The sequence below is a fragment of the Pyricularia grisea genome, assembly GCF_004355905.1.
Source record: "Pyricularia grisea strain NI907 chromosome Unknown Pyricularia_grisea_NI907_Scaffold_2, whole genome shotgun sequence".
NCBI classification, from domain to species: domain Eukaryota; kingdom Fungi; phylum Ascomycota; class Sordariomycetes; order Magnaporthales; family Pyriculariaceae; genus Pyricularia; species Pyricularia grisea.
The window spans coordinates 3,571,607-3,594,417 of NW_022156717.1; the positions used below are offsets into that span (position 1 = coordinate 3,571,607).

The window sequence follows — 22,811 nt, forward strand, 5'->3', positions numbered from 1 at the left end:
GCTCCGTGCGGAGCTGGCGGGGAACTACCCCACCCGATTGTCTGTTGTGATTGGGGATGGATGTATTACGTAAACCAGATGGCAGCCAAGATCAGCTCAGGTACAAGGGAGCTTTGAGGACGACAACCTACGCCACTTTTCAATAGTGAGCCTCTCAGTTCCTGAGAGATACATCATATCTTACAATCTCAGAACCGTCTTTTACCATCAAAGGCTCGTAAAATATCAAAGTTGCTCTACTCGGATTTGAACAAACTGCTATTAACCTTCCCCGTTTACTCTCGATGGTTCTGAAGCCATCGCTTGGACCTGATGGAATCGTCGCTGAAGTGCAACACTCTTCTGTGCAGGACAGAGCTGAAGGACGAAGCTGTCGTCACCAGCTGCCTGTAATAATCTTACTTTTGAACAGATTACCATATTGCTACCTAATCTTCTTTGATGCTGACAACTGCTAATTGACCAGTCATGTTTTCTGTGTTGATTGCGCTTCTCGCAGCAACTTGATCACTCCAGGCGCGGAGCATCTTCGACAATGTCCCGCATGTCGTTCGCCCTTACCGGGTCCAGACAACGCAGTTCATGTCAATCTAAGACCAACAGATGACTATAAAGGCAGCATTTTGCGTGGATTGAGCCCGGTCGCTGTGATTGACTGTGCCAATGCTGCCTTGAACTTTTGGGAGTATCAGATGGCCCAAGAGATGTCTGTCTGATAACTCCCGATAGCTTGATGTTAGGGTTCTCAGACTGACAATTTCCTGATCCTAGCGTCTATCATGCCTACTTTGAGCAGACATTGACGGAAAAATACTCACAGTCGAGAGCTGAGCTGGACAAGATTACAGGAGAAGCAAATGGCCAGATAGGAATGCTGTCTGACAAGCTATCCGGTACTTGTTCTCACGTATCTACTCTCGACTGCATTAATGTCACACGAGTTTACTAATCTTATCCATAGCGGTCACACTGGAACGTGACTCTGTGCGCCGAAAGAACGACGAGCTGCTCGTCATGCTAAAAGAAAAGAACAAAAAGCTCATGCAAGTTCAGGAGCTCTACGATAAGCTCAAACGCAAGGCTATGCTGGGTTCACTGCAAGATGGTGCCTCCGAGGCGGTTGACACAACCTTGGATCGAGTTGCAGCTATCGGTGCCACACCTGTAGCTGCAGATCGATACCAGCGACTTGGGTTTTACCAACAACAGGCTGACGACGTTAGACCTCATGGAGGTTTACAACCAAGAACAACAAACACGTGGGACCAGCAGTTCCGACGTGATCGTGCGTATACACATCTCGTCTCTTAACTCTCACTGACTGGCACTGACGCGTTTCTTGCGATCCTCTAGGCATTGCAGCAACTCCAGAGCACAGGACCCATTCAAACAATACCGCCGGTATTAGACTGTCAAACATACCAGGCTTGGTTGTTGGTGGTGCGCCTCTGCTCAACCAGGACCGTCATCATGGCCTGAGATCAGAGCATCAACACCTCAACGGCGTTCCCGGCAACCCTGGGTATGGTGGTGCCAGTACTAGCAACGGCTTTGGGCTGAACACAAGTGGTACAAGTGGTGCTCTCCCGGGCGGGGCTATTGGACTCTCGTCAGCGCAGAAACCAAGCTGTAAGACTCTTACAACCCTTTGTGATCACAATCCGAGCTGACTTAACATATCTTCTTAAGTAACCCAACGGCCCGGTGCTGGAATCTTCGCGCCACAACCTCGAAACAGTCCACAATGGCGACAGTGATGAAACAGTCTCTCTGCACTGAACCAAAAGGTCGATTGATGATGGGAGGATTTTGCCAAGAATTGCTGCACATGAAAAGTCCACTAACCAACCATTCAAGTCGTAAATGGCTGAAAGATACGATTCCCAGCAACGACTATCAATGGACATGGCGATAATCGTATTGGAACTTAGAGTTTGGCTTTCCCGTTCGCTTTGATGTCTATAACCTTTGTGGTTTAGTAACAGCTGTATAAAGTTTCTTTGTTCCAATCCCTCTTGAAGACGCGTACATCAAACAATGAATTGTCAAGCCATTTTCTGAGAATTCTTTGTTTACGCTTCCTTGAATCCTGGCCAGACCCTTGCTGTCCTTAAATAAATTCCCGACTCTCTTGCTTTCTGTTTTTCGCTCTGTCCTTGTCATCTCCCAGCATTGCCTTTCCTAGGGCAGTACTTCGAAGACTTTTTTGTTGCAACTTCTATTGCTGCCGGTCAGATCCCGGAGCATCTTTCAGGCAGCTTTATATACATCGCCGTATAGACATGTCGACTCCCGACAATCCCCTCACGCATGGTGCTACTGAAATGGCGAGCTATGGAGCCCCCTCGGATGGAGGTGCCAAAAAGATCCATCTGTCAACAGTTTCGGGAGACAGCAGGATCACCCGCTCCGACAACCTTAGCCTGACAACTCCAAGGAGGCGACGACCAGCCACTAGCACCATGGCTTGGATCAAGAGCGCGACCGAGTGCCTGATCGTCAATGTTCATCACTACAAGGCACAGCGACGCCTGACCAAGAAACGACGTGCATGGGTCAGATCCTCCCAGCTGAACATCAGTCCGATTATTTCGACAAGCCGCGGCCCACTACTCCAGCAAAACACTTTTCACGCGGCAGCGGTAAACATGCAGAAGCTTGCTAGCTCTAGCAACCAGGCACTCTCGTCCAACCCTGCCACTGCTGCCGACTTGAAAACAGTCCGCAGAGCCAAGGATAGAGCGACTATTGGGGCCACAACGACCGCTGAAAAGCGTCGTGGGCGTGTCTTCGACTTGACCGATATCGACTCCCTAGGCAAAGCCCTGGGTGAGAGCTTTAAGTGTGGGAGTGGATTTTCAGACCCGTCCACCACTCACGAATCGAACACCCGTGAGAGCCACCTGGGGGATCACTGCAGCATAGAGTCCACCGCCAAGGAATCCATAAAAAGAGACAGCTATTGGGAGAAACAGAATCTTCAACACGAGGCCGAGATTGCCAGACTCGGAGCTCAGGCCGATCAACTGAATCGGGAGCTGTCCAGGCTACGAGAGGTCTCGCAACACAACGAACGTTTTCACAAATATTACAAACGGAAATACGAAACCACAGCCCATCAGCTAGAGGGCACAATGCATGCGTTGCGTTTGATTGACAACGTGTGCGGCTCCTCGTCACGATCCGAAAGGTTTGTCAAGTACATTTCGGGATATTATACACAAAGTGCACAAGATAAACATACTGATCCGTTTCTTCCACAACAGTGGCGACCGCGAAACACCCATCACCGACTTCGGACCTGCCATGTCACCCCGCGAGAACAGATACTAGCAAGACGTGTGCGAAGAATAACGCCTAGTTGGAACCTTCACAGACAGTTCATTCTACAAAATCACTCCAGAATTGATGGCCAAAAAGTCTGGGCCAAAAACAACAGCGTTGATTTCGCCGACTATCCTCGGTAGCGTAGGGAGGAGGCCAGTAAAATATTCCGACTGCTGCGGCCCCAGGGTTGGGCCATTGCACGTCATGTGTATATTCGATATAATTACTTGATTGCTTCTAAATAACCACTCAGAAATCAGATCAGGCTGGACCTGGTTGATAGGGTTCTGAGTAGCTGGTTGGGCAATTTATTGAAAGTTTCCACAAATCACTTTCGTACATACTATATATATATCATTATATAGCCTATTCAAACGCATCTTGTGATCATGTACTCATTTATATGATGAATCGTCAGCCCTAAATTCAATCTGAACCCACGGAATCCAATAGTGAGAACATATTCCGAGGCTTGCTGGCCATTTTTGGACTAGCCCTTGCGCCCGACGCATCCGCTGTTCGTTTTCTCTTCTTCTTACTCTTGCCCTGAAGCTTCGGTCTGTCGTCAAAAGCAATAGACCCTGACAAGTCGGCAATCTCTTTCAGGGCATCCAGCCCGCAGGAAGATTTTAGTCTTTGTGGAAGATCTTTAACGTCATGAACTGAGCAATACTTGGTGATATGAGGTATGTGACAAATCTGGTCTGAAAGATCTTTCAGAGCGGGAGAGGGGAAAGACATACGCCCAGCAACAAGGTCGAGCGCCTGTCGCAGCATCCCCAAAGAGTAGAAAAGACCATTGAGCTGTGCGACGAAGTGAAGAATGTCCCAAGAGGCAGTGTCTCGGATGGTGCCATCTGAGTTGGTCCAATAAGTGAGGACATGTAGCCCGAGGGGCTGCTTTCCCGCCTCTTGGGAGCAGCGTAGTTCTTCATGCAATCCAAAGACAGACCATGCTAGGGAGGGGTCCTGACTGGTCATGATAGAACGGATCTTTGTGATAATCTCTGTCAACCTTGTGCAAGAGACTTCGACATCATCACCCTTGGGCAAGTCGAGTAGCGTGCCACTGGGTTTGGCTGACACTAGTCGCCTGTACTCCCGGACTTGGCTGTGCTTGGTAACTGAGTCCTGGGCAAGCTGGAATATGCTGTAGGCTAACGCCCTAACAGAGGTACTCATTTCCCACGCGCTAGTTCGTGACCATGCATCTACGAGAGCAGGAAGAAACATGGCTATTTCATTTGAAGCCTCGCCAGTACTGGCCTCAACCTCAGATGCGCTCGCATTCACAGGGCCGAGGGATTGAAGGACCAGCTCCGAGGTCCTTGAATCCATTGGCTTCATCTCCTCGAGGGAAAGCATGGCCGCGGTAGTTATGTCCTGAGGGGATAGTCGATACTGTTCCATGAAGAGTTCGTACTCTTTTGGGTTTGCTTTGATGGCGGCAGACTTTTTCGACTTTTCGAGTAATTTGCCTGGGCTTATGTGTGTGTCCATATGGATCTCAAAGGCAAGAGCGGATAAGCCATATGCTTTTGGTAGACCGAGTCTACTGGCTATCTTTGCAGGAGTGTACGTCCGAGTGTGGAAACCAACAGCGGACCCGGGAGTCTTGCTAGCTGCTGGAGCTCCAATGTCTTGGAACAACGTCACACTGCCGTCCTCGCCCAAATCAAAGACTAACAAGTCCGAGTCTGATGTCAAGATGGTGCCCCCTGCGAGACGTACAGACTCTGCACAGTAGCAGTCCGCCTCCTCTGGGACAAGCTTTGTCAAGGATCCATACCGCTCTGACTGGCGTAATGCGTCATGTATGGCGCCGACTGCGAACGAAGGAATTGGCAATGTTCCCGAGCCAGAGGGGGTGCTTGTCGCCAGCCTGCCATCCGAGGAAAAGAGCTTGACGGCTTCCACTGAGGTAATGCGTGGTGTGATCTCTGAAACACCATGGGGCGTAGAGAGAAAGAAGTTATTCAGCTGCCGAGAGATTTTAGTGGATCGCTCGAGCCTTTCTGCCAGCTTCCGTCGCGGCAAGTGTCCATCGAAATATATGGCAGCACTTGAAAGAACATCGAGACAGTTATGTTAGTCAGATTGGAGTGCATACTATAAGTCAGGAGAATTATGCAGCCGGATCGTACACCGTAGGGCCATGTCGCTCCAGCTCTTGCAGCCATGCCAAAGCTGTGCCCGCCAGGAGATAATAGCTAGGCTGTTGGAAGGGTGTCGTGGCTCCCTGCCTAGGCGAACACAAGGATATTATGTGGTATGCGAGACTCGGCCCATCAATGACAATTCTGGAGCTGGAGTCAAGGACGCAATCTTGGGAATAGGGCTTGATGTTTGTCGCCAGGTTTCGGATCCCCATGGTGACTTTGTTCGCGTTTTGCTGGATGCAATTTTCACTGCGAACTTTTTTATGGGATGGTTCGTGTGTAGACTTTTTTTTTCCCGTTGCACCTGTTGCACCTGTCATACCTGTCGTATCTCACACCTTCCCTTGGCGGTGGTGGTGGTAGTGGTGGTGCAAGACAAGGTCGCACGTGATTTATTGATTTAAACGGTCACCTGATTAGCCTGGGTTGGTATCCATCCAACCTCCCCCGTCTGCCCCAAGCCCTGGTCAAGGGCCGTGCTTCAATTGAAAAGCTTTTCCCTCGTCTTCCCCTCGCGAAATTTTGAAACCGAGATTCTACTCCTTTTCAAGATGCGCAACACTCTGATCTTCTCGGGTACCTCGTGTCCCGACCTCACCAAACGAATATGTGAAAACTTGGGCATGGCGCCGGCTGAGGCCGAGCTCACCCAATTCTCAAATGTTGGTACCCAACTGCCATGTTTGCTTGTTCCTGGCCCCTCTCCGACCTCGCAGCGGACTGAGTGAGAGAGAGAGAGAGGTGGTTTGGTGGTCTCGCCCATCGTCAGCGGCGACGAGAAGCTGTCATTTTGCTTGCAATTCAGCGCCAGCAATGGCCAATCTCATCCTGGATTGGTTCCTCAAGGCTGACATGGTCGACTTGATCAATTGCGCAGGGCGAAACCAGCGTCCGAATCCTCACAAGCACACGAGAGAAGGATGTCTTTGTCGTCCAATCCGGCAGCCCCAAGATCAACGACACCATTATGGAGTTGTTGATCATGATATCGGCATGCAAAGGAGGTTCAGCAAGCAAGATTACGGGTAAGTCTTTGAATTCTGCTCTCGCCTTGTTCCAATCATCAAGCTTTGGTTGTTCGCCCTGGTTGAAGCGAAATGGCAAACGCTAACATGAAGCCCCTCAATCTGCAGCTGTACTACCATACTTCCCCTACAACCGTCAATCCAAGAAAAAGTCACATCGAGGAGCTATTACCGCAAGAATGCTGGCCAATTTACTACACGTTGCCGGTGTCAAGCACGTCATCACAGTCGACCTGCACGCCTCCCAGATGCAGGGCTTCTTCCAGTGTCCTGTCGATAACCTGCACGCCGAGCCTCTGATTGCTAGGTGGATAAGGCTCAACGTATCAAACTGGCGGGAGGCTGTCGTTGTGTCGAAAAACGCAGGCGGCACAAAGCGAGTAACATCGCTAGCAGATGCCCTGAAGCTTAACTTTGGCATGGTTACTACCGACAAAAAACGAGGCGGCGGGGGCGGCATGTCAGCTAGTATGATCCTTGATCAGCTTGACAGGCCAGACCCTGTTGTTGTTGCGGCCAAGGACGGAGGCGTCGCCACAACACCCACTGCCGAAGCACCATTTCCCAACCTTGATGGCACGTCAGAAGCAGCCTCTTCAAAGACGCGAGTAGTGGCCGATTCCCGTGGATCGCCAAAACGTATACCTGTTAGGACGCAGTCACATTCGAACGGCAGATCACGAGTCACGTCACATCCGATACAAACCGAGACAGTGGCAGAAGAGAAGGAAGGGGTCGAGGGCGATGTAGCTGATAACGGAGAGGACGCAGACGATGAGAATGACGGTCGCCCAGACGAGGTTACACATGCTCGTCTTTTCCAGGGACACATTGTTCCTGACGATTTTCCCTCTCCATCCACCTCTGCGGCAGACGCAAGTTTGCCTGACGACGATCCCATGATGATGTCGCACGCCTCTTCCTTCTTTCAGCCAGATAACCATGCCCTCGGTGGCTCTGGGGATGCTGCCAGCTCAGACGAGGAGGAGGACAAGCTCAAGGATCCTCGCATCGAACACATGATCACCCTAGTCGGCAATGTACGCAATCGAACAGTCTTCATTGTCGATGACATGATCGACAAGCCCGGCAGTTGGATCGCTGCTGCTGAAGCCGTCGTCAAAAGAGGTGGTGCCAAGACTGTCTACTGTATGGCAACGCACGGCGTCTTTGGTGGCGATTGTCTAGAGCAGTTGGAGGCTTGCGACTGCATCCACCGTATCGTCGTGACGGACAGCTATCCGATCCGCCCTGAGAAGGCAAGGAGTGCAAGCAAGCTGGTGATTTTGGACCTTTCCCATCTTCTTGCCGAGGCCATCAGGCGTAACCACAATGGTGAAGCCATCTCGCCCCTTTTCCAGCACATTGTCGATTGAGCAAACATACAATAAGCCTTTGATGACATCTACTATGGTCTGCGGCGGCCTAACGAATATTGTACGACTCACAAAATGGTAAGGGGGCAAGGTATGCATTCGGTTTCTTTTCAGAGCTTGGCGTCTTCGGTGCTATGGGCATATGTTTTTTTTAAAAAAAAAACAAGAAAAAAAACAAAAGGTGAAACGAAAGGTCAACATGCAACTAGTTTGAGCTAAACCGCTTTGATCAGTGATCCAGATGCCAGTTCCTTTTAGAGACCATCAGTCCTCCCGTCATCCTTTCCATATTCTCTTTTCCTTTTTTCCCCCCAAGGTGCTATTAGCGCACTATCACGGTCCTCACAAAGGACTTCACCGACGATGCTACCATTTGGGTAGCAGGTATTTCCTTCATCCCAGAAGAAGTGCCTAACGGAGCGTTGGAAGATCAAATGTCCCTTGTTGGACTTTCGGACATAGAAGGCCTACTGCCCGACCGGCCGCACTCGTTGCGGCCATGGTCGCTTCCTCCAGGTTGATGGGCAGTGGGCAAGAGAACCGTCTGAACAAACCCCAAGTCAAGTCCTGATCGGCTTGGTCGAGTAAAATTAAATGCAGAATGATAATGATGATAGTAACACTCCAAAAATTTCCCAGTCTTTCTGTTCGCTTCGTGACTTGAGTTTCTTTCTTCCAAAGTCGGTCAGCAGCTAAGCCACCTTGCCGAATCATGATTTCGATGTTTTCAGTAGCATTTCAAGCCCCAGTGGATTGATTGATTACCCTTTCTAAAGTTGATATCTTGTCTCGTTTCCGATGTTTCTGTCGTTCCCATTTCCGATGTCTTATAGTTCCGATTTCCAAGATCCGGTACCACCTTCCACCACGGCCTTGAGGAGCCGCTCTGTATCAGTATAGGTTGCGCCCATGTTATGGTCGACAGGCAACGACATGGGCACACGGTTGCCAAACGATACGTCGTTGCGCCAGCCATGAGTGACTCCTTCACCCCAACGCTTGGAGTCGCCGAACACATAAGCCTTGGTGAGTTCCTTGGACGGGCGCGGGCAGCGGAACTCGGACGGGTCGAATTCGTTTGGTATCATGGGCTGGTAGTGGTTCCCGTCGACAAAGAGCAGGAAGATGTGGCGCGAGTTGTAGGCTCCGCGCGTGGTTGTCTCGGTGACCAAAAGCCGCTTCTCGCACTTGAGCGTGTACAAGACGACAAAGACGCCGTACACGTCGGCCGTGATCTGCGTCATCCACGACGGCGTCCACGACCCCGGCAGGTGCAGGATCTGCCACATGTTGGCGACAAAGGGACCGCCCGACAGTCCCTCGGCGTTAGTTTGGAAAAATCGGGCGTTGACGTTGGTGTAAGCTTCGTGCCGCGGGTGCTGCGGCGTGTTGAGCACGGCCTCGACGTGACGCAGGTGCTCCAGCTTGACGCGCTCGCCAAAGTCCGGCCGGCCGTACATGTGCAGCGACAGAGCGTTCCAGTAACAGTTTCCCTCGTCCTGGCGGTTGTTGGCTCGGACAAACATCACCATCTCCACCATGGGGAACCCCCGCAGCAGGGCGGGCTGGCTCGAGCTCCTGGGCGCGTCGTCTATCCAGCGTTGCCTGGCGGCGGCAGTGTGTGAGTCGGCGGTCGTGGGCGTGGCCTGATTCTTGTGCTGCAGCCAGTTTTCCCAGTACTCTTTGCTGTTCAGGGGGGTGTTCTTCGGGTGGACTGTGTACTTCCTCGGGCTGAAGTTGCTTGTTGTTTCCTTTAGTTTTTTGGAGTCCTTGCGGAAATTGTCGATAAGAAGCCGGTCGGGCTGGCGGCCGTCGGGAAGAAGAGTCCCCGGAACCACTCCCTGGTCCTCAATCATGTTCTGGTACCGAAGCAGCTCCCCGTCATTGGTTTGGTAAAACTCGAAACCGTCCCGGCGCAGAGACGTGGCGGTTTTCTTGTCTGCGGAACGGGTGACCCTGGCGGCGAAGGGGTCCTGCGAGGGAGCAGAAGCCCTGACGGGTGTTTTTGGCCATGACAGTTCAGAGCCTGGCGTGGAGCTCGACGCGGGACTAGTCCAGAAACTCACGGGTGAGATGACCGACACGTCCTCCTCTGCGATACCCAGCTCAACTGTAATCGGGTTGCCGGCAGTACCGACCCTGGGGGTGTAGACTTTGCCCTCTGGCGTGTCAAGCGAAATGGGATTTTCCTGGCTACCGCCCGCTGAGCTCAGCGCTGCTACGACGGGTCGCGTGCGGCCTGAGGTGGTTACTTTAGCTACTGCGATCGTTGGGGACGCCTGTGTCTTGGACTTGGGCTTCCACTTAGCCTCGGTCTTGTCGAACAAAACCTTCCAGACGATCTCAGGCCGCTCGTCGCGGATGAGGGGCTCCTGCCTGATCTGGTGGAGGTCCAGCATATATGCCCATTGTTGTGCGGTCACATCCTTTGGATTTCCGTTGGGAGTTCTAGGAGCCACAGGAAACATCAAGGTCGGCGGTGGTTCCACGTTGACCTCGGGTGTGGTCGGTGATGACGGGGTCGTTTTGGCACGTTTCTGTGCGCTCTCTGGCGTCACTGGTCCCGGTCTTTTGATCCCATACACAGCAGCTTCGTCGACGTCTTTGACGGCAGGGTCTTGTTGAGGGGTTAAGATTTCGTTGTCGAGAGGGTTTATGGGTGCTTCAGGATAGAGCCGAGAATCGGGAGAAGACCCTGAAATATTGGTAGGCGGCCAGACAAAAGATGTGCCGGGAATCGGAGCTGCTGCCGTAGAAGGCAATGACAGCGTGGGAGCCTCCTCCAAAGGCTCAGGGAGTCGCTTGTTCCCCAGTTCGCTCACCATCTGTAGGTACGTCTCGCGGACGGCCGAGGCAGCAGCCTTGGCAGGATCACAAACCGGCTGCCGCTTGTGGAAGTAGTACCTCTGGTCTGTAACCAAATCGTGGTACATGGGATTGTAATCCAGGGCCGGAGAAGAGTAAAGTGCAAGGTCACCAAGGAGCATCGCCTTGCTCATTTGCTCTTCGACCTCTTTTTCTTGCTCGGTTGGTACGAACCAAGAAAAGTAGCCCGAAGGTTTCCAAAAGACGTCCATCCAACCCTCGACCTCATTGCCAATGCCATTGTTTGATGTTGCGTTGCCGGGCTCGCGGTAGAACGGAGCACCGTCTCGGGTCTCCCATCGAAGCTCGGGCCTGTGCGTGACATTTTCACCGGCTTGGGGCGCGGTAAGTGGAGGTGATGGGAGTGTGAGGATCATGACTTTGTGTGCTTTCTGGATGGTCTCGGTAGTATTTTGCTCAAGGCTGGGATGCTCTTCCTGGTTCTGTTGTTCTGGTTCCACCAGCTCTGTTGCGGCCAACGGCATGTCGACATTGACTTCGGTATTCGTTGTTCCGTCGTCATTGTGATCCGATATTTGGAGAATACTCCCGTTGGCGTCCCCATTGGCAGGCAGTGGCACCTCGGGCTGGCCAACTTGCATGGCACTCTCGTCTGTGCCCCCGCCGGACAATCTCAGAGCCAGCTCAGCTAGCTGGCGTTGGTTATCACTGGTAGTAGTCTCGTCCATTGTATTGGCAGCTGGCTCAGCGTCCAAAAGTTGATGCTCGATTTGGCCGTCCGCCATAGCTTGGTTCTCTGACATGGAGGCCATGTTATCTCGTAGAGCTCTCGTTTGGTCCCCAGGTGGGTTTCCGGTAGGGAAGGGTGGAATAGATGCTAGCGCTCCGTGTTCGATAGAAGAGAAAGAATGGTTGGGCCTAATGATTGTTGTTTCCAACAACGCTGGCCGTATACTGCGGGTATTATATTAGGCAGGTGATAAGTAGGTGAAAAGTAGGTGAGAATCTCAAATGTGAGTGTTGATTCTGGAGGTGCAAAGATCTTGAGATTTTCTTGATTTTCCAAGATGTGAAAACGCGATTCTGTCAAGATATATGACAAGTGATAGCGCTCTGAGATGGTTTTGATACGAGGTTGTGTGGTAAGTAGTTCGCCGATCTTGGGGATGTTGTACTTTTTTATATCCTCGCGTGTGTAGTTGCCTGGATCAACAATCCGGTCAGTGAACGCGTCGGTGGGTTAGTTGGAAGCAATCCGAAACTTTACTGACCATGCATAAATATCAATATTATCTTCTTCAGATGCAGTTTTCTATGTTGATGGGATGCAACAAAAAGGGAGAATATGCAATCTCAAAGTTTAACGAATTAGGGAAATAGCCTGACTGGAAGAGATTTAATCCCCCACGTCTGGTTGTCCCCCCCCAGGTCACCAAGCTTTATCTTTGTTTTCTACCAAATCAAGAAAACAAACCATGGAAACAAAGAGATTTGTGCAGATTGGTTTCACCAGGTAATTCTTTTCGCCGCAAAATGCATCGCGTGTAGAAGCCAAGGCAGCCGAGAACATGCGTTGTTGCCAAAATCCAGTCGCCAGCATCACACATGTGGAAGACCAAAGACCCCCTATTTACAAAGCACCCCCAGTTTCCAGCATCATCCAAGCCTTTACAAAAGACAGACAGGTGCTGGCTTGACCAGTGAACCTGGAAAAATCATACCTATTTCCCATACAAATCACACTGTATCATTTGGTGATGAACAATATCACCCCAACGTCATCAGGTATACAAATACAAAGCCTTCTGGTTCCTTGTCCCTCAGGAAATGCCCTTGCGCCCAACGCCGTGAATCTCATCAACAAGTTCGCTCAAGTGGCTAGTGACCTCGTTATCACGATCCGTTTCGATATATTGTAACAAATTCTCGCTGGGAGAGGTCGCCTTGCTAACGCCCCGGATGATGCGCCACGCCCGTCTAAACTCGTCACGGATGGCGACGATTCCGTTGTGCGTCACTGTTCGCGCAACGTTGTGGTCAATCTCGAACGGGTCCTCGATTGCAAAGAGGTAGCGATTGCGAACCTCCTTCGTTTCCGTGCTGGCGGCCTGTCGAGGCGCAACGGTAGAGCGCGGTGAGGTAGCAAGTTGGCCTGGAGGCTCAAAAAGTGTCTCGGAAGCACTGGCGGGTGTACTTGGCTGTCGCACAATGACCGTCTTGGCGCCAGTCCAACCCTTTTCTTGCTTTGTCAAGATTCCGCCCAGCGTTCGTAGGCTCAGGACCTCACGCCCCCATTCAAATCCATGACCTTGCCCTATACTCAGGGCACCTGGATGCGCGTAGTACTCGAAGAAGCCGCGCAGCAAGTGTCCAACCGAGTCCCGATTTTGCGTGAGTAGATTTTGACTCGCTAGGCCCTTTATCTCCTCTTCATCTCTCCAAAACCGCACGTCTTTACCCTTGCAAAACTGAGTTGCCTCCATCTCTGCTGGAGTCATGTGCGGGTTCGGTGGCCTTGCCAGTTGCTGCAGATTAGGGCAGACAAAAGGTCGTGCAACATTCACTAGGTAGTGCAGTACCATGAGAACGTAGCCGTAGCTGCTCAGAGTTCCCCTGTACGGAGTGTTGATCCCACGGGCTTTTGCCCAATGCTTGACAAAGAGTACCATGGGACGTACTCGGGGGTCTACATATGAGTAGCATCGAAGAAGCAGTGTGTTCTGCAGGGCGAGGTGCGCCGAGAAGTTGATGTCGCACTGAACACCAACACCAGACTTCGGAAACTCTAGCCCATTGCCGAAAGGATCGCGCGGGGCCTTGCGAACGGCGACCGAGGGGTCTGAAAGGGTTTTGACTGCCTGTACAGTGGCCATATCTTGAGGGGTCAGGGGCACCACATAGTCGTAGTAGTGATGCGGAGGGTTTGAACGCTGCAATGGCCTCCGGAGCATACCAATGTACGTTTTTACAAGTTCAATGTCGTTTGGGTAGAAGCCCTTGGAAAGAGCCTTCTCAAAGTCGGCTGCCAATTGGAGGCTCTTGTGTAGTCGTGCAACAGCCTTCAAGCTGATGACGCCCATGCTGTCGATACAAGTAAGCACTTGGTCGCGGATCTTGTGATCCCAGATGCCCAGTGCATATTGGCGAATGGCAATCGGTAGGCGAGGATTGTCAGGGTTTGCTGCGTCGTAAATGCCGAGCTCCATGCAAAGCTTGACCGTTCGCTGATGATATTCGACGGCCGACTCGCTCTGCAACTGCTTTAAGGTCTGGATTTGGAGCGAAGGGATATTTTGGAGCATGCTCCGCATAAGCTTGAGTTCCTTACTAAAGCCCAGCGGGTCAGTTCCAAATGACCTCTGATCCTGCAGTACTCCCCAATACTTGACCTTGTTGTTGGCTTCACTCTCTGAGCGCAGGTCTTTCTCCGGGAGTGATCGTTTGTCCCACGCCATTGCCAAAAGCTCGCCTTCTATCTGGGCCATCATTCCTGACAGACAGCGGTAGTGGGTATGTCGTGACTCAGTGCCGGCGAAGACAGAATATCTGCTCATGAGGCGGGTTTTGAGCTCCTCGTCGGCCAAACCATAGACAAAGGCGTATGCGACGTCTGTTACAACTTGAAGGTCATCCTCCGAAAGCTCGCTAGCGTTAGTACTGTTTATGTCGCGTTTGCCAAACTTTCTAAGGAGCTTCTTTGCCGAGTTGAAGTAATTGCCGAGGCTTGTGGTGCCAATCTGTCTCAACTTGGCAAGTTCATCCTCATATGGCCCAGATCCCGGAACCAATGACAGGTCTGGGTTGCTCAGAGCAACATCGGATGCGGGTGATAACAGAGTGGCAGTCTCCTGCGGTTCGGTTACTGCAGGACTTGTATCTTCGTCTTCATCATCGGCAGCTTCATCGCCGCTAGCACCGTGGTCTTCTGGTTCTCCCCTCTCCCATTTTACTCTTGCCTGGCAAAGGGCCTTGTAAAGCTGCTCCGAAGGCTTCTCGCAAAGCTTTATTATGGGCACCCTTGTGCGTGTGAGTAATCTGGCTCCCAGTCCAGCTTCAAGAAATGCCTTTTCCAAAAGTCGTGGTACAGGTGAGTTGCCGTCATCAGGCTGAGGAAAAGAGAGCGGTGATAGAAGACCTAGATCCATGTCTGACGCCTTGGTAGCAAACCCAGAGGAAAGGCTGCCAAAGCACCTTAGCTGCACCGTCTCGGGAATGAAGTTTGGTTCATACTGCAGCTCGTGTTGTGCGATGGTTTTGCGACAGATGTACTCAATCCTGAGGCGAAACTGCTCGTTTCTTGCGATCTCTTCAAATGAAATCTCGGCATCCTTGATAATGGTTTCGCACAGCCCGTTCAAAAGTGCCGCCTGGTTGTCCAGAGTCTCTTGTGTCAAGGGGGGATACCGTCCCTGACCTCCCCCTGTATGTGAACCTCTGTGGCCTGAGCTAGACTCAAATTGAGGTCTCGGATACTGCTGGTGTCGATTCCTTAGCATTGCGTCAGGGTTCCCACCATGCTGAGGTCGCCACTGGTCCTCAAATCCAGGAGGTCCATTGCTCGGTAGGTTCTGGCGGTGATTCATATATCGATGACTGGGTGGGGACCCATGAAAGTTGGAATCGAACTGGTTTAGTGTAGCCGACTGGGATCTGTGGGAGTATTGGTGTGGATGGGCATTGTACCGATGGGCACCGGAACCCGGAGGTGATCCCCAGTTATTACTGGATGTCAAAGGGCGTGGATCGATGGGGATAGACAGTTGAGCAGAAAGTTCCCGCCTTTGGGCCTGATTTAAACGCTTCCGTCCAGTCTTGGGCTGCTTGGCAGCCGCGACGTCGGGCGGGCCGGGCAAAGGCTGAATGTCGGAATCCAGGACTGAGTCCCGTGCTACCCCACTTGGAATGTCGACGGGGTTCTTCGCCGGTGAGGGTGAGGGAGAGGGCAAGGAACCAATGTCGTTTCCATTGTTGGAGAGTATAAGACCGCGTAGCCTATCCTCCAGGCCTGTAGGCTGGGCCCCTGGCCTTTCCATGTGGAGACTGGTTGAAGGCTACAAGCCATCAGTGGCCCTATTGGCCAACCTTGCGTGCTCGGGTGATTTCCAGGTCAGACCCAGAAAGGTAAGTCCTCCTATATGGGCGTACGGTGAACCAGCAGGTAGCCTGAATGATTTGTGCAAAGCACTAGACCTGCAAAGATGACTGCTCTGTTCTTTATGCCGAATTTATGCAAAACCGACGGTTTGCACGGTCTAACTGATAATCAGCCTCATCTCATGGGTTGAAGCGAAATGTTCTTGATGATATGTGACCTCAAAGCCTTGCACCCCAGAACTTTGACAAAAAGGGAGGTTCACAAAAAAGGTACTCCCTGGGTAGGAAAAAATAGCTTACATACGTACAAGCAGACTGAGAATGAGCCTAAGCTATACGTCGGGACAGTCTGCTTGAGATGCTCATATGATCTTACTTAGCTTTTGCATGCCAAACTTAATATTTAGCTTTCGTTTCGCCGGGTCCTTTGAAAACAGTGAAGAAATTGATAAATTATCGAGGCAGCATAAAAGATCAGCTGCGGCTTGACGAATTTGAACCTGGACAAGGAAGCCTCACCTCAATCAAGGGCCACCTTAGCATGCAGCCATTTCTGCTGCTGAGCACAAACCTGACCCACACAGTGTCCACAAGCCATACATCTTTTCTTGCATCACCCAGAGCAAGCGCGAGCAGGCTCAGAGGCTATCATCATTATCCACAACATCCACCATCATTCATACTGCTGCTCTAAGATACGTACGGATCTACCTAGATTCCTAGGAGATGAGATAGCTTCTAATACTATGGTAAGATGTTCGCTGTAGCTCCCCCTCTGATGTATTCCTCAGTATAGGTACCTAAACCATCCTCCTCTTATGATCTTTTGTGACGATGCTTGCAAGCTCAAGTCACTGTAAGATAAATTCCGTCAATGAGCCCCACTATGAGTTGAAGGCTCTGGGCGGTGATTGGCAAGTTTACCAAGAACTTGGGCCACAAGAGTACTCTACACGCAAATCCGGCACTGTGCACAAGCCAACCCCGTCATTCCGCATGCAGACAAGCAAGTCGCCGTCAGGTCACCGTCAGTCAACATTTACTTTACTTTCACATTACGGCTGACGTGCATCAACGCGCAAAGGCAAACCAAACCAAAGGGAGCGTTCGCATGTGCACTTTCTTGCCCTCTTTTATTTGAATTGCTGTCGCGGTGTTGTTTTCTTTTCTCCCATATAAACAAGCATTTCATCAAATCAAAATCCTTCGATGGTGTTCATCCCTGACATTGTCCACTTTCCCTCGGTGCCAAGGCCTTTTTAAACCGGTCTTCACCTTTTTCATTACCTTCACTTGAGCGCAATCGTAACTGTTTAACTGTGACCTCCCCGCCTCATTCATCAGACAAATCAAAATGAGCGCGCCGCCACCTCCCAATGCTCCGAACGGGCAGCCTGGGCAGGCGCCCAAACGCCCGTACCGCCGACCGCGCGCGGTAAATCCATTGGTGGCGCGAGGCCGAAACGACCCATCCAAGCAGATGAACCGGCCCGCGTCTACCGTGAAGCCGTCCGCGACTGTCATTGCGAAAGCCGGTCCGTCAAAGGATCCAGTCGAGGCTCTCCGGGAGCAGGACTACCAGAAGCTCAAGGACTTTGAGGCTCGGCGCAAGCTCAACGGTGGCTGGACCGATCCTGCGCCGCCAAATGTTGTCGAGTATCCGCTGATGATCTCTAAGCGTGCCCTCATGGAAGCACGCTACCATGTCATGCGATTGTCCCGGGCCAAGGCAGTCCAAGGCGATCCAATAAATGGTATCGATCCCACCGACCCCGAACAGTTCTCGCGTCCTGTTACTCTCCATCGCCGCGATCCCCGACAGCCAGCGGCGGCCAGAGTCGTACCAGAGGAGGAGGAAGTCAAGGCGAGCCCACCTCCACCCGAGCCTACAACAGACGACAAGGAGGCCGAGAGATTGGCACAGATCAAAGCGGATAAGGAAGCCCAACGTGCAGCGGACCTTGCTCAGATAGCACCAACAATCAAGCCAAACGAGCCACCTGCGCAAAAGAAGCCGCAGCCCCAAAAGAAAGAAAAGGCTTTTACGTCGCATAGACAAACGAAGAAAGACTACGATCCCAAGACATCCGAACTGCGTTATGAAGAAGCTCTACCATGGCATTTGGAAGATGCGGATGGCAAGAACGTGTGGGTTGGTCAATACGTTGCTGCTCTATCCCAGGCAAACGTTGGTCTTGTTATCAGCGGCGAGGGCTTTAAAATGGTCCCGCTGGAGAAGTACTACAAGTTCACTTCAAAGCCTCACTTCAAGGCATTCAGCATTGAGCAGGCCGAGAGCATCATGAAGCAAAACGTCGCTATCGGCCCGCACAAGATGACCGAGGAGAAGAAGGAGCAAATGAAGCTCGAGCAAGAGATAGCGGCTACGCGGGATTTCCTTCGAGGTGGCAGGGCAACCAAGGTCAAGAAGGAAAGCAACACCTATCGGTCCGCTCCCAGATCTGAGAAGCTTGATCAGGACGACATTGATATGTCTGGAGATGAGTTCCAGGATGATGATGAAAACCACACGTTTGAGAAGGAGAGGGATGAGGAGACCAAGGAGGCAAAAGAGCGACAACGGCGCAATCATCTCGGCGCCAACCTGTTTGGTGATGCGAACGAGAAGCAAGTGGAGAAAGAGGAGGCCGAGGAGGAGCTGATGGAGCAACTGCGAAAGGAAGAGGGCAAGCGTGTCCGCAAGGCTCTGGCCCGTCGTGAAAAGCACTTGATGTACCAGAGTGATTCGGATGACAAGGACAACCCATATGACTCGTCGAGTGTAAGTTCATCCCCGCCATCTTTCCAGGATTCCTCTACTAACTCGCTGCACAGAGCTCAGAATCTGAGCCGGACGAGGAAAAGGAAAAGGAAGCCAAGGAGAAAGAGGCCAAGGAGAAGGAGGCGAAAGAGAAAGAAGCCAAGGAAGCCAAAGAGAAGGAAAAGCTTTCTGTGGGAGCCTCGGCTAAAGGCAGTGGAACCTCACCTAGTAAGAACAAGCAAGGGAAGTCCCTCAAGCGCCCGGGTTCCCCCAACCTATCCGAATCAAGCGAGAACGAAGCATCTCGCAAGAAGGCAAAGAAATTGGCTACCGGCTCAGTACAACCCAGCCGCTCCGGAACCCCAGTGCCTGGGCAGCGTGTCAAGGGCCCCGGTGGTGCTACCAGCGATGGTGAGGCTACTGGTGGAGAGATGTCAGATGGCGGTATTAAGAAGAACCGACTTAAGTTGGGAGCCACCGGCAGCAGTTCTCGCGGCACACCCGTCGGCTCCAGGGCCGGAAGCCCTAATCCGGGATCAGGTAAGTTCCTGGACATATTTTTTTCAAACTCGCCGCGCCGCCTACATGCTGACCACCCGAAACCTGCAGGCTCTAAACCTGGATCACCCATCAAGGGTGACAGCCCGAAGCCCGGCGTGGTCACTCCTGACGAGATCGTGGCCGCTCTTGCAGCAAACCCACAGGGCATTGCTATTGGAGATCTGCTGAAGCGATACTTCAGTGACCGAGTTGGAACGGGCGAAAACCAGATTCACAGGAAGGAGTTCATCAGTCTTGTCGTCCGCCACTCACAACTGGACAAGGTCGATAAGCTGCTGCGGATGAAGCCAAGCAAATAGTGTACTTGCTTGTATTGCACTGTCACGTCTCCGGCAGTTGTGGCCGCCCTCGCAGCAAATCCGAGGGGTATCAGCTGTCGGGACTTTTATAGGCGATATTTTAGGCATGTCAAGACGCACAATAACATCAAAAAGCTCGCCCATACAGTAAAACTCCATTCATCCAGGGAATGGACCACGGGTGGTTTGATTCTAAGACCAACAATATGAGGCTGAAGTTCTTCTGCGAGTCGTAGGACTAGAAAATAGTATGGCCAATGTCCCATTAAATCCGGGAACAGTCGGTTTCTGGATTCTTTGCGGTTGATTATCATAACGCATAGTGTACAATAGCGGAACCCAGCGCAAAGGAGATACTTTTTTTTGGACCAAGTGATAATTAAGGCAGCGAGCACTTTCGTCGTTATGAAGCAACCTAAAGTATATATAATACTCATTCATCCATTTGCCAATTATATTCGAGATCCTTGGTTCGTTCACGCCGGTTTAATGCTTTGAACCGTTCAGCCTCGAAACCAATTCCACGGTCGACGCCGTCCCAGCGGTAGCCTGGCCGTATCCCATATCTGTTGGGAGCCGCAGGTCCTTTGTAAACCGGCCTGCCCTTGACTCGCCTGCCACCAGTTTTGGCTGTGCCTCCAGCCTCCCTCTTGTCGCTTTCACTCATGAACTGCATCATGGGATCATTCCACCTCTGTTCGGACCTCAAGGCATTATTCATCTCCTCGTCGTCCTTGCCTCTGGCCAGAGGCATGAGCGCTGCATCCTCGAGCTTCTCGCGGCGGCGGCGCGCCTCTTCGATCTGAACCTCTCCCTTGAGGGCCTCCTTGGCAGCCCGCTCCTTCTCGGCCTCGGCTTTCCTCTTTTGCTCCCGTTGCAGTGTGACGTCTATCCGACGGCCCGTGGCGTCGCGGAATACCGTCTCCTCCTCCCCACTGCTGTCGCCGCCGCGCGCTGCCCGCCGCTCTGCCCGCTCCCGCTCGTACTGCGCCTTTTCCTCGGCGCGCCTCCTCTGCAGCTGCGCCGCCACGGTTGCGGCGGTCTGGAGGCCCGCGTGCGTGCCGTCGCTCATCTTGACAGCTGCCGCCGCGGCGCCGTCCACGACTGGCGCATCGTCCTCGGCGGCCCGAGCAGCGGCGTTTTCTGCGGCCGCCGACGCTAGGATAGCATCTGCTGCTGCCGCCTCTTGATCTGCGTTGTTGTTGATGTCTTGCTTGCTGCTGCCACCGCCGAGCGTCTTCCAGCTCGACTTGGTGGCCCTTCTGAACTCGGCCGACGTTCCCGCTACCGTCGCTGTGGAGCCCAGCTCGTCGGCGTCGGCGTCGCGGCTCGACGGTTTGGTCCAGGCTGCATCGTCGTCGTCGTCCTGAATCAAGAGGCCATCGCCTTCCTTCTTCTTCTTGCTGTCGCCATGCTTCCTCTTGCGCTTCTTTGAGGGTTTCGGGTCGGCTGTGAGATAGTGGTCGGCAAGGTACGATGCCAAGTCCGATGGCATGCTGGCGTGGCGTGTGGAACAACGATGCCCGCTCGGATGGAACAGCGGAGTGAGATGAGTCCTCCGGTCTCTCTGTTACCCTTGATTGATGAATAATCTACTATTCGTATAATTGTATTCTCGTATCCAGTCCCAAAAGTCGATGCACAGTTGCTACAATCCGATTGTTGTGGGGCCAAATTAGATTGGAAGAAATGCACGGGCACCCAGTAGCTTACCTACGAATCCACTGAACCCGGATTCAGGCTAGAATTCAGCTTAGGCGACATGCACAATCAAGAACGTTATCTGGGTCATTTTCACGATGGCATGGCGCGCCACTCTAATGATGACTAAGCGTCTCTACGCGTCTTTTGTTCGCGAGGTTGAAATCCATTTGGAGGTTCAAGTCACGTGTACGGTCGCTTATCGTTATCTTGGCCTCGCTCGTCAGCCGACAAAGCGATGACATCACATCCCTGCTGACAAACCCCTCTTGGCGAAGTAATTGCTTCGTTAGCTTGGAGTCAATTACGTTCTTTGATCAGACAACCCAGTCGCAATACGCGATGAGCCGTCAAATGAAAGGTGCAATTGAACACCAAAGCAGGCTCATGAACAGTCAAGCCATGACGCCACAGCTGTCGAGTTCTGGGAAAGTCTGCATTCTCTATTGGAGCACCAGACAATCAATCCGGCAACGTGATGGGACATCGGGAACGCCGGGGTTTGCTACCGGTGACTTGGGTGGTTTCAAGAGCCCTGCGTCCATGCATGTTTTGCCCGTGGAAGTGTGCTGGTTAGTCTGTGGAACCGAGATACTGAAGCTTACCGGTAGACCTGTGCGACAGATACCCTTATGGTAATGGCCATACAGCAAAGTAATTCAGCTCATCATACTTTTTTTTTTTTTTTTTTTTTTTTTTTTTTTTTTTTTTTATTACAAAAAATTCATGTTTAGATGCACGCACCTTACAGAGATGTAATTTGTGTGTTCTTATCAGATGCGTGCAATTACCGGATAAGTTCGGGTGACGTTGCTAGGTCATTGAAGGCCACTTCCGCGGAAGCCTGTGCAGTATTGACGTTTTTGTTCTTTTTTGGGTTGCGTGCTATCAATAGAAACCCCCTCGGACTGCTGACCAAAAACTGTGCCAGACGGTGTTGCCAACTCTGCCTCGTAATGACCATTGTTTTGCCTGGAAGGCTTGTAATAATCCTTGATTTTTTTATAACACATGCCAAGATCGGTTGTCCAGGCTGAGCAATGGCTGTTTTCGTTGATACGGTTGCACAGTGTTGGATGGTTTGATTGACGGTGCGTGCACAAAGACCTGAAAGTTAGCCTGCGTGACCAAAACTTACCGGATCCGGAAATTTATCTGCTCATGTCACCAAATTCGGAGTTGCCAAAGAAGCCTCTCAAAGTCTGTGTAGCCTCAGCTCAAAATTTCCAGGCCTTGGACAAGAGATCCGCTCAACTCTCCTGCTAACCCTAGTAAACCCTTCAATTAACTTAGATAGGTAGTTCACCGTGCTAGAGTACATTCCCGACGTTTCCGGGGTTGCTTCGGGAGCACGCGTATTGCCGACCCGTATGGAGACAAGTACAATAGGTAGCTAGCTGTAGGTAGATAAGGTCCCGATTATGCCTGTGGAGTAGAAAGAAGCAGCACCTTGGATAACGAAATGCGGGGTGCATGCGTGGGAATGACCGACGTAGACTGTAACTGCGATAGCAACGCCTCTCAAGGGAATTTAGGTTGCGCGAATCAGTCTTTTTCCACTACCGATGCGTTCATATTCCAACCTTGGGCAACCTAGGATGAACTTTTAAGAATAGTTGAGAGCCCTGAATGGAGTGAAACCACTGAAGTGCAAAAGATCCGCGGATGAGAATTGAGCCTAG

General features: G+C 51.8%; 8 protein-coding genes across 8 annotated transcripts; 4 read left to right on the forward strand and 4 right to left on the reverse strand.

The window, feature by feature from the left end:
- Nucleotides 1–145: 145 nt before the first annotated feature.
- Nucleotides 146–2,048, forward strand: PgNI_03654 (uncharacterized protein). Its single transcript, XM_031123708.1, has 6 exons — nucleotides 146–389; nucleotides 467–706; nucleotides 772–893; nucleotides 962–1,285; nucleotides 1,354–1,629; nucleotides 1,690–2,048. Exons 1-6 carry the CDS (start codon nucleotides 313–315, stop codon nucleotides 1,755–1,757), a joined length of 1,107 nt encoding a protein of 368 aa, XP_030984763.1. The 5' UTR covers nucleotides 146–312; the 3' UTR covers nucleotides 1,758–2,048.
- A 234-nt stretch (nucleotides 2,049–2,282) lies between these two features.
- On the forward strand, nucleotides 2,283–3,333 carry PgNI_03655 (uncharacterized protein; the record flags this gene model as incomplete). The annotated part of the gene is made up of 2 exons (XM_031123709.1): nucleotides 2,283–3,190; nucleotides 3,267–3,333. 2 exons carry the CDS (start codon nucleotides 2,283–2,285, stop codon nucleotides 3,331–3,333), a joined length of 975 nt encoding a protein of 324 aa, XP_030984762.1.
- A 150-nt stretch (nucleotides 3,334–3,483) lies between these two features.
- On the reverse strand, nucleotides 3,484–5,809 carry PgNI_03656 (uncharacterized protein). Its single transcript, XM_031123710.1, has 2 exons — nucleotides 5,472–5,809; nucleotides 3,484–5,389 (listed from the first exon to the last, which is right to left on the reverse strand). Exons 1-2 carry the CDS (start codon nucleotides 5,804–5,806, stop codon nucleotides 3,754–3,756), a joined length of 1,971 nt encoding a protein of 656 aa, XP_030984761.1. The 5' UTR covers nucleotides 5,807–5,809; the 3' UTR covers nucleotides 3,484–3,753.
- A 146-nt stretch (nucleotides 5,810–5,955) lies between these two features.
- On the forward strand, nucleotides 5,956–8,525 carry PgNI_03657 (uncharacterized protein). The gene is made up of 3 exons (XM_031123711.1): nucleotides 5,956–6,148; nucleotides 6,364–6,511; nucleotides 6,620–8,525. The coding sequence occupies exons 1-3, from the start codon at nucleotides 6,038–6,040 to the stop codon at nucleotides 7,885–7,887; spliced, it is 1,527 nt and encodes a 508-aa protein (XP_030984760.1). The 5' UTR covers nucleotides 5,956–6,037; the 3' UTR covers nucleotides 7,888–8,525.
- A 189-nt stretch (nucleotides 8,526–8,714) lies between these two features.
- PgNI_03658 (uncharacterized protein) lies at nucleotides 8,715–11,525 on the reverse strand (the record flags this gene model as incomplete). The annotated part of the gene is made up of 1 exon (XM_031123712.1): nucleotides 8,715–11,525. The coding sequence occupies one exon, from the start codon at nucleotides 11,523–11,525 to the stop codon at nucleotides 8,715–8,717; it is 2,811 nt and encodes a 936-aa protein (XP_030984765.1).
- Nucleotides 11,526–12,533: 1,008 nt separating this feature from the next.
- PgNI_03659 (uncharacterized protein) lies at nucleotides 12,534–15,746 on the reverse strand (the record flags this gene model as incomplete). Its single annotated transcript, XM_031123713.1, has 1 exon — nucleotides 12,534–15,746. The coding sequence occupies one exon, from the start codon at nucleotides 15,744–15,746 to the stop codon at nucleotides 12,534–12,536; it is 3,213 nt and encodes a 1,070-aa protein (XP_030984764.1).
- Nucleotides 15,747–16,746: 1,000 nt separating this feature from the next.
- On the forward strand, nucleotides 16,747–21,169 carry PgNI_03660 (uncharacterized protein). The gene is made up of 3 exons (XM_031123714.1): nucleotides 16,747–18,589; nucleotides 18,643–19,108; nucleotides 19,178–21,169. The coding sequence occupies exons 1-3, from the start codon at nucleotides 17,162–17,164 to the stop codon at nucleotides 19,426–19,428; spliced, it is 2,145 nt and encodes a 714-aa protein (XP_030983460.1). The 5' UTR covers nucleotides 16,747–17,161; the 3' UTR covers nucleotides 19,429–21,169.
- On the reverse strand, nucleotides 19,862–20,923 carry PgNI_03661 (uncharacterized protein; the record flags this gene model as incomplete). Its single annotated transcript, XM_031123715.1, has 1 exon — nucleotides 19,862–20,923. One exon carries the CDS (start codon nucleotides 20,921–20,923, stop codon nucleotides 19,862–19,864), a length of 1,062 nt encoding a protein of 353 aa, XP_030983461.1.
- Nucleotides 21,170–22,811: the final 1,642 nt, after the last annotated feature.

What these genes read in the sequence shown, in the direction of transcription:
- PgNI_03654 (XM_031123708.1), top strand. Translation starts at nt 313, where the DNA reads ATGGAATCGTCGCTGAAGTGCAACACTCTTCTGTGCAGGACAGAGCTG. An exon ending in GCTGTCTGACAAGCTATCCG is followed by an intron (nt 894 to 961) that starts GTACTTGTTCTC and finishes TCTTATCCATAG; the next exon opens with CGGTCACACTGGAACGTGAC. An exon ending in GTCAGCGCAGAAACCAAGCT is followed by an intron (nt 1,630 to 1,689) that starts GTAAGACTCTTA and finishes TATCTTCTTAAG; the next exon opens with TAACCCAACGGCCCGGTGCT.
- PgNI_03656 (XM_031123710.1), bottom strand. Translation starts at nt 5,806, where the DNA reads ATGACAGGTGCAACAGGTGCAACGGGAAAAAAAAAGTCTACACACGAA. An exon ending in GAGCGACATGGCCCTACGGT is followed by an intron (nt 5,390 to 5,471) that starts GTACGATCCGGC and finishes TGTTCTTTCAAG; the next exon opens with TGCTGCCATATATTTCGATG.
- PgNI_03657 (XM_031123711.1), top strand. Translation starts at nt 6,038, where the DNA reads ATGCGCAACACTCTGATCTTCTCGGGTACCTCGTGTCCCGACCTCACC. An exon ending in AGCTCACCCAATTCTCAAAT is followed by an intron (nt 6,149 to 6,363) that starts GTTGGTACCCAA and finishes TCAATTGCGCAG; the next exon opens with GGCGAAACCAGCGTCCGAAT. An exon ending in TTCAGCAAGCAAGATTACGG is followed by an intron (nt 6,512 to 6,619) that starts GTAAGTCTTTGA and finishes CTCAATCTGCAG; the next exon opens with CTGTACTACCATACTTCCCC.
- PgNI_03660 (XM_031123714.1), top strand. Translation starts at nt 17,162, where the DNA reads ATGAGCGCGCCGCCACCTCCCAATGCTCCGAACGGGCAGCCTGGGCAG. An exon ending in ACCCATATGACTCGTCGAGT is followed by an intron (nt 18,590 to 18,642) that starts GTAAGTTCATCC and finishes CTCGCTGCACAG; the next exon opens with AGCTCAGAATCTGAGCCGGA. An exon ending in AAGCCCTAATCCGGGATCAG is followed by an intron (nt 19,109 to 19,177) that starts GTAAGTTCCTGG and finishes CGAAACCTGCAG; the next exon opens with GCTCTAAACCTGGATCACCC.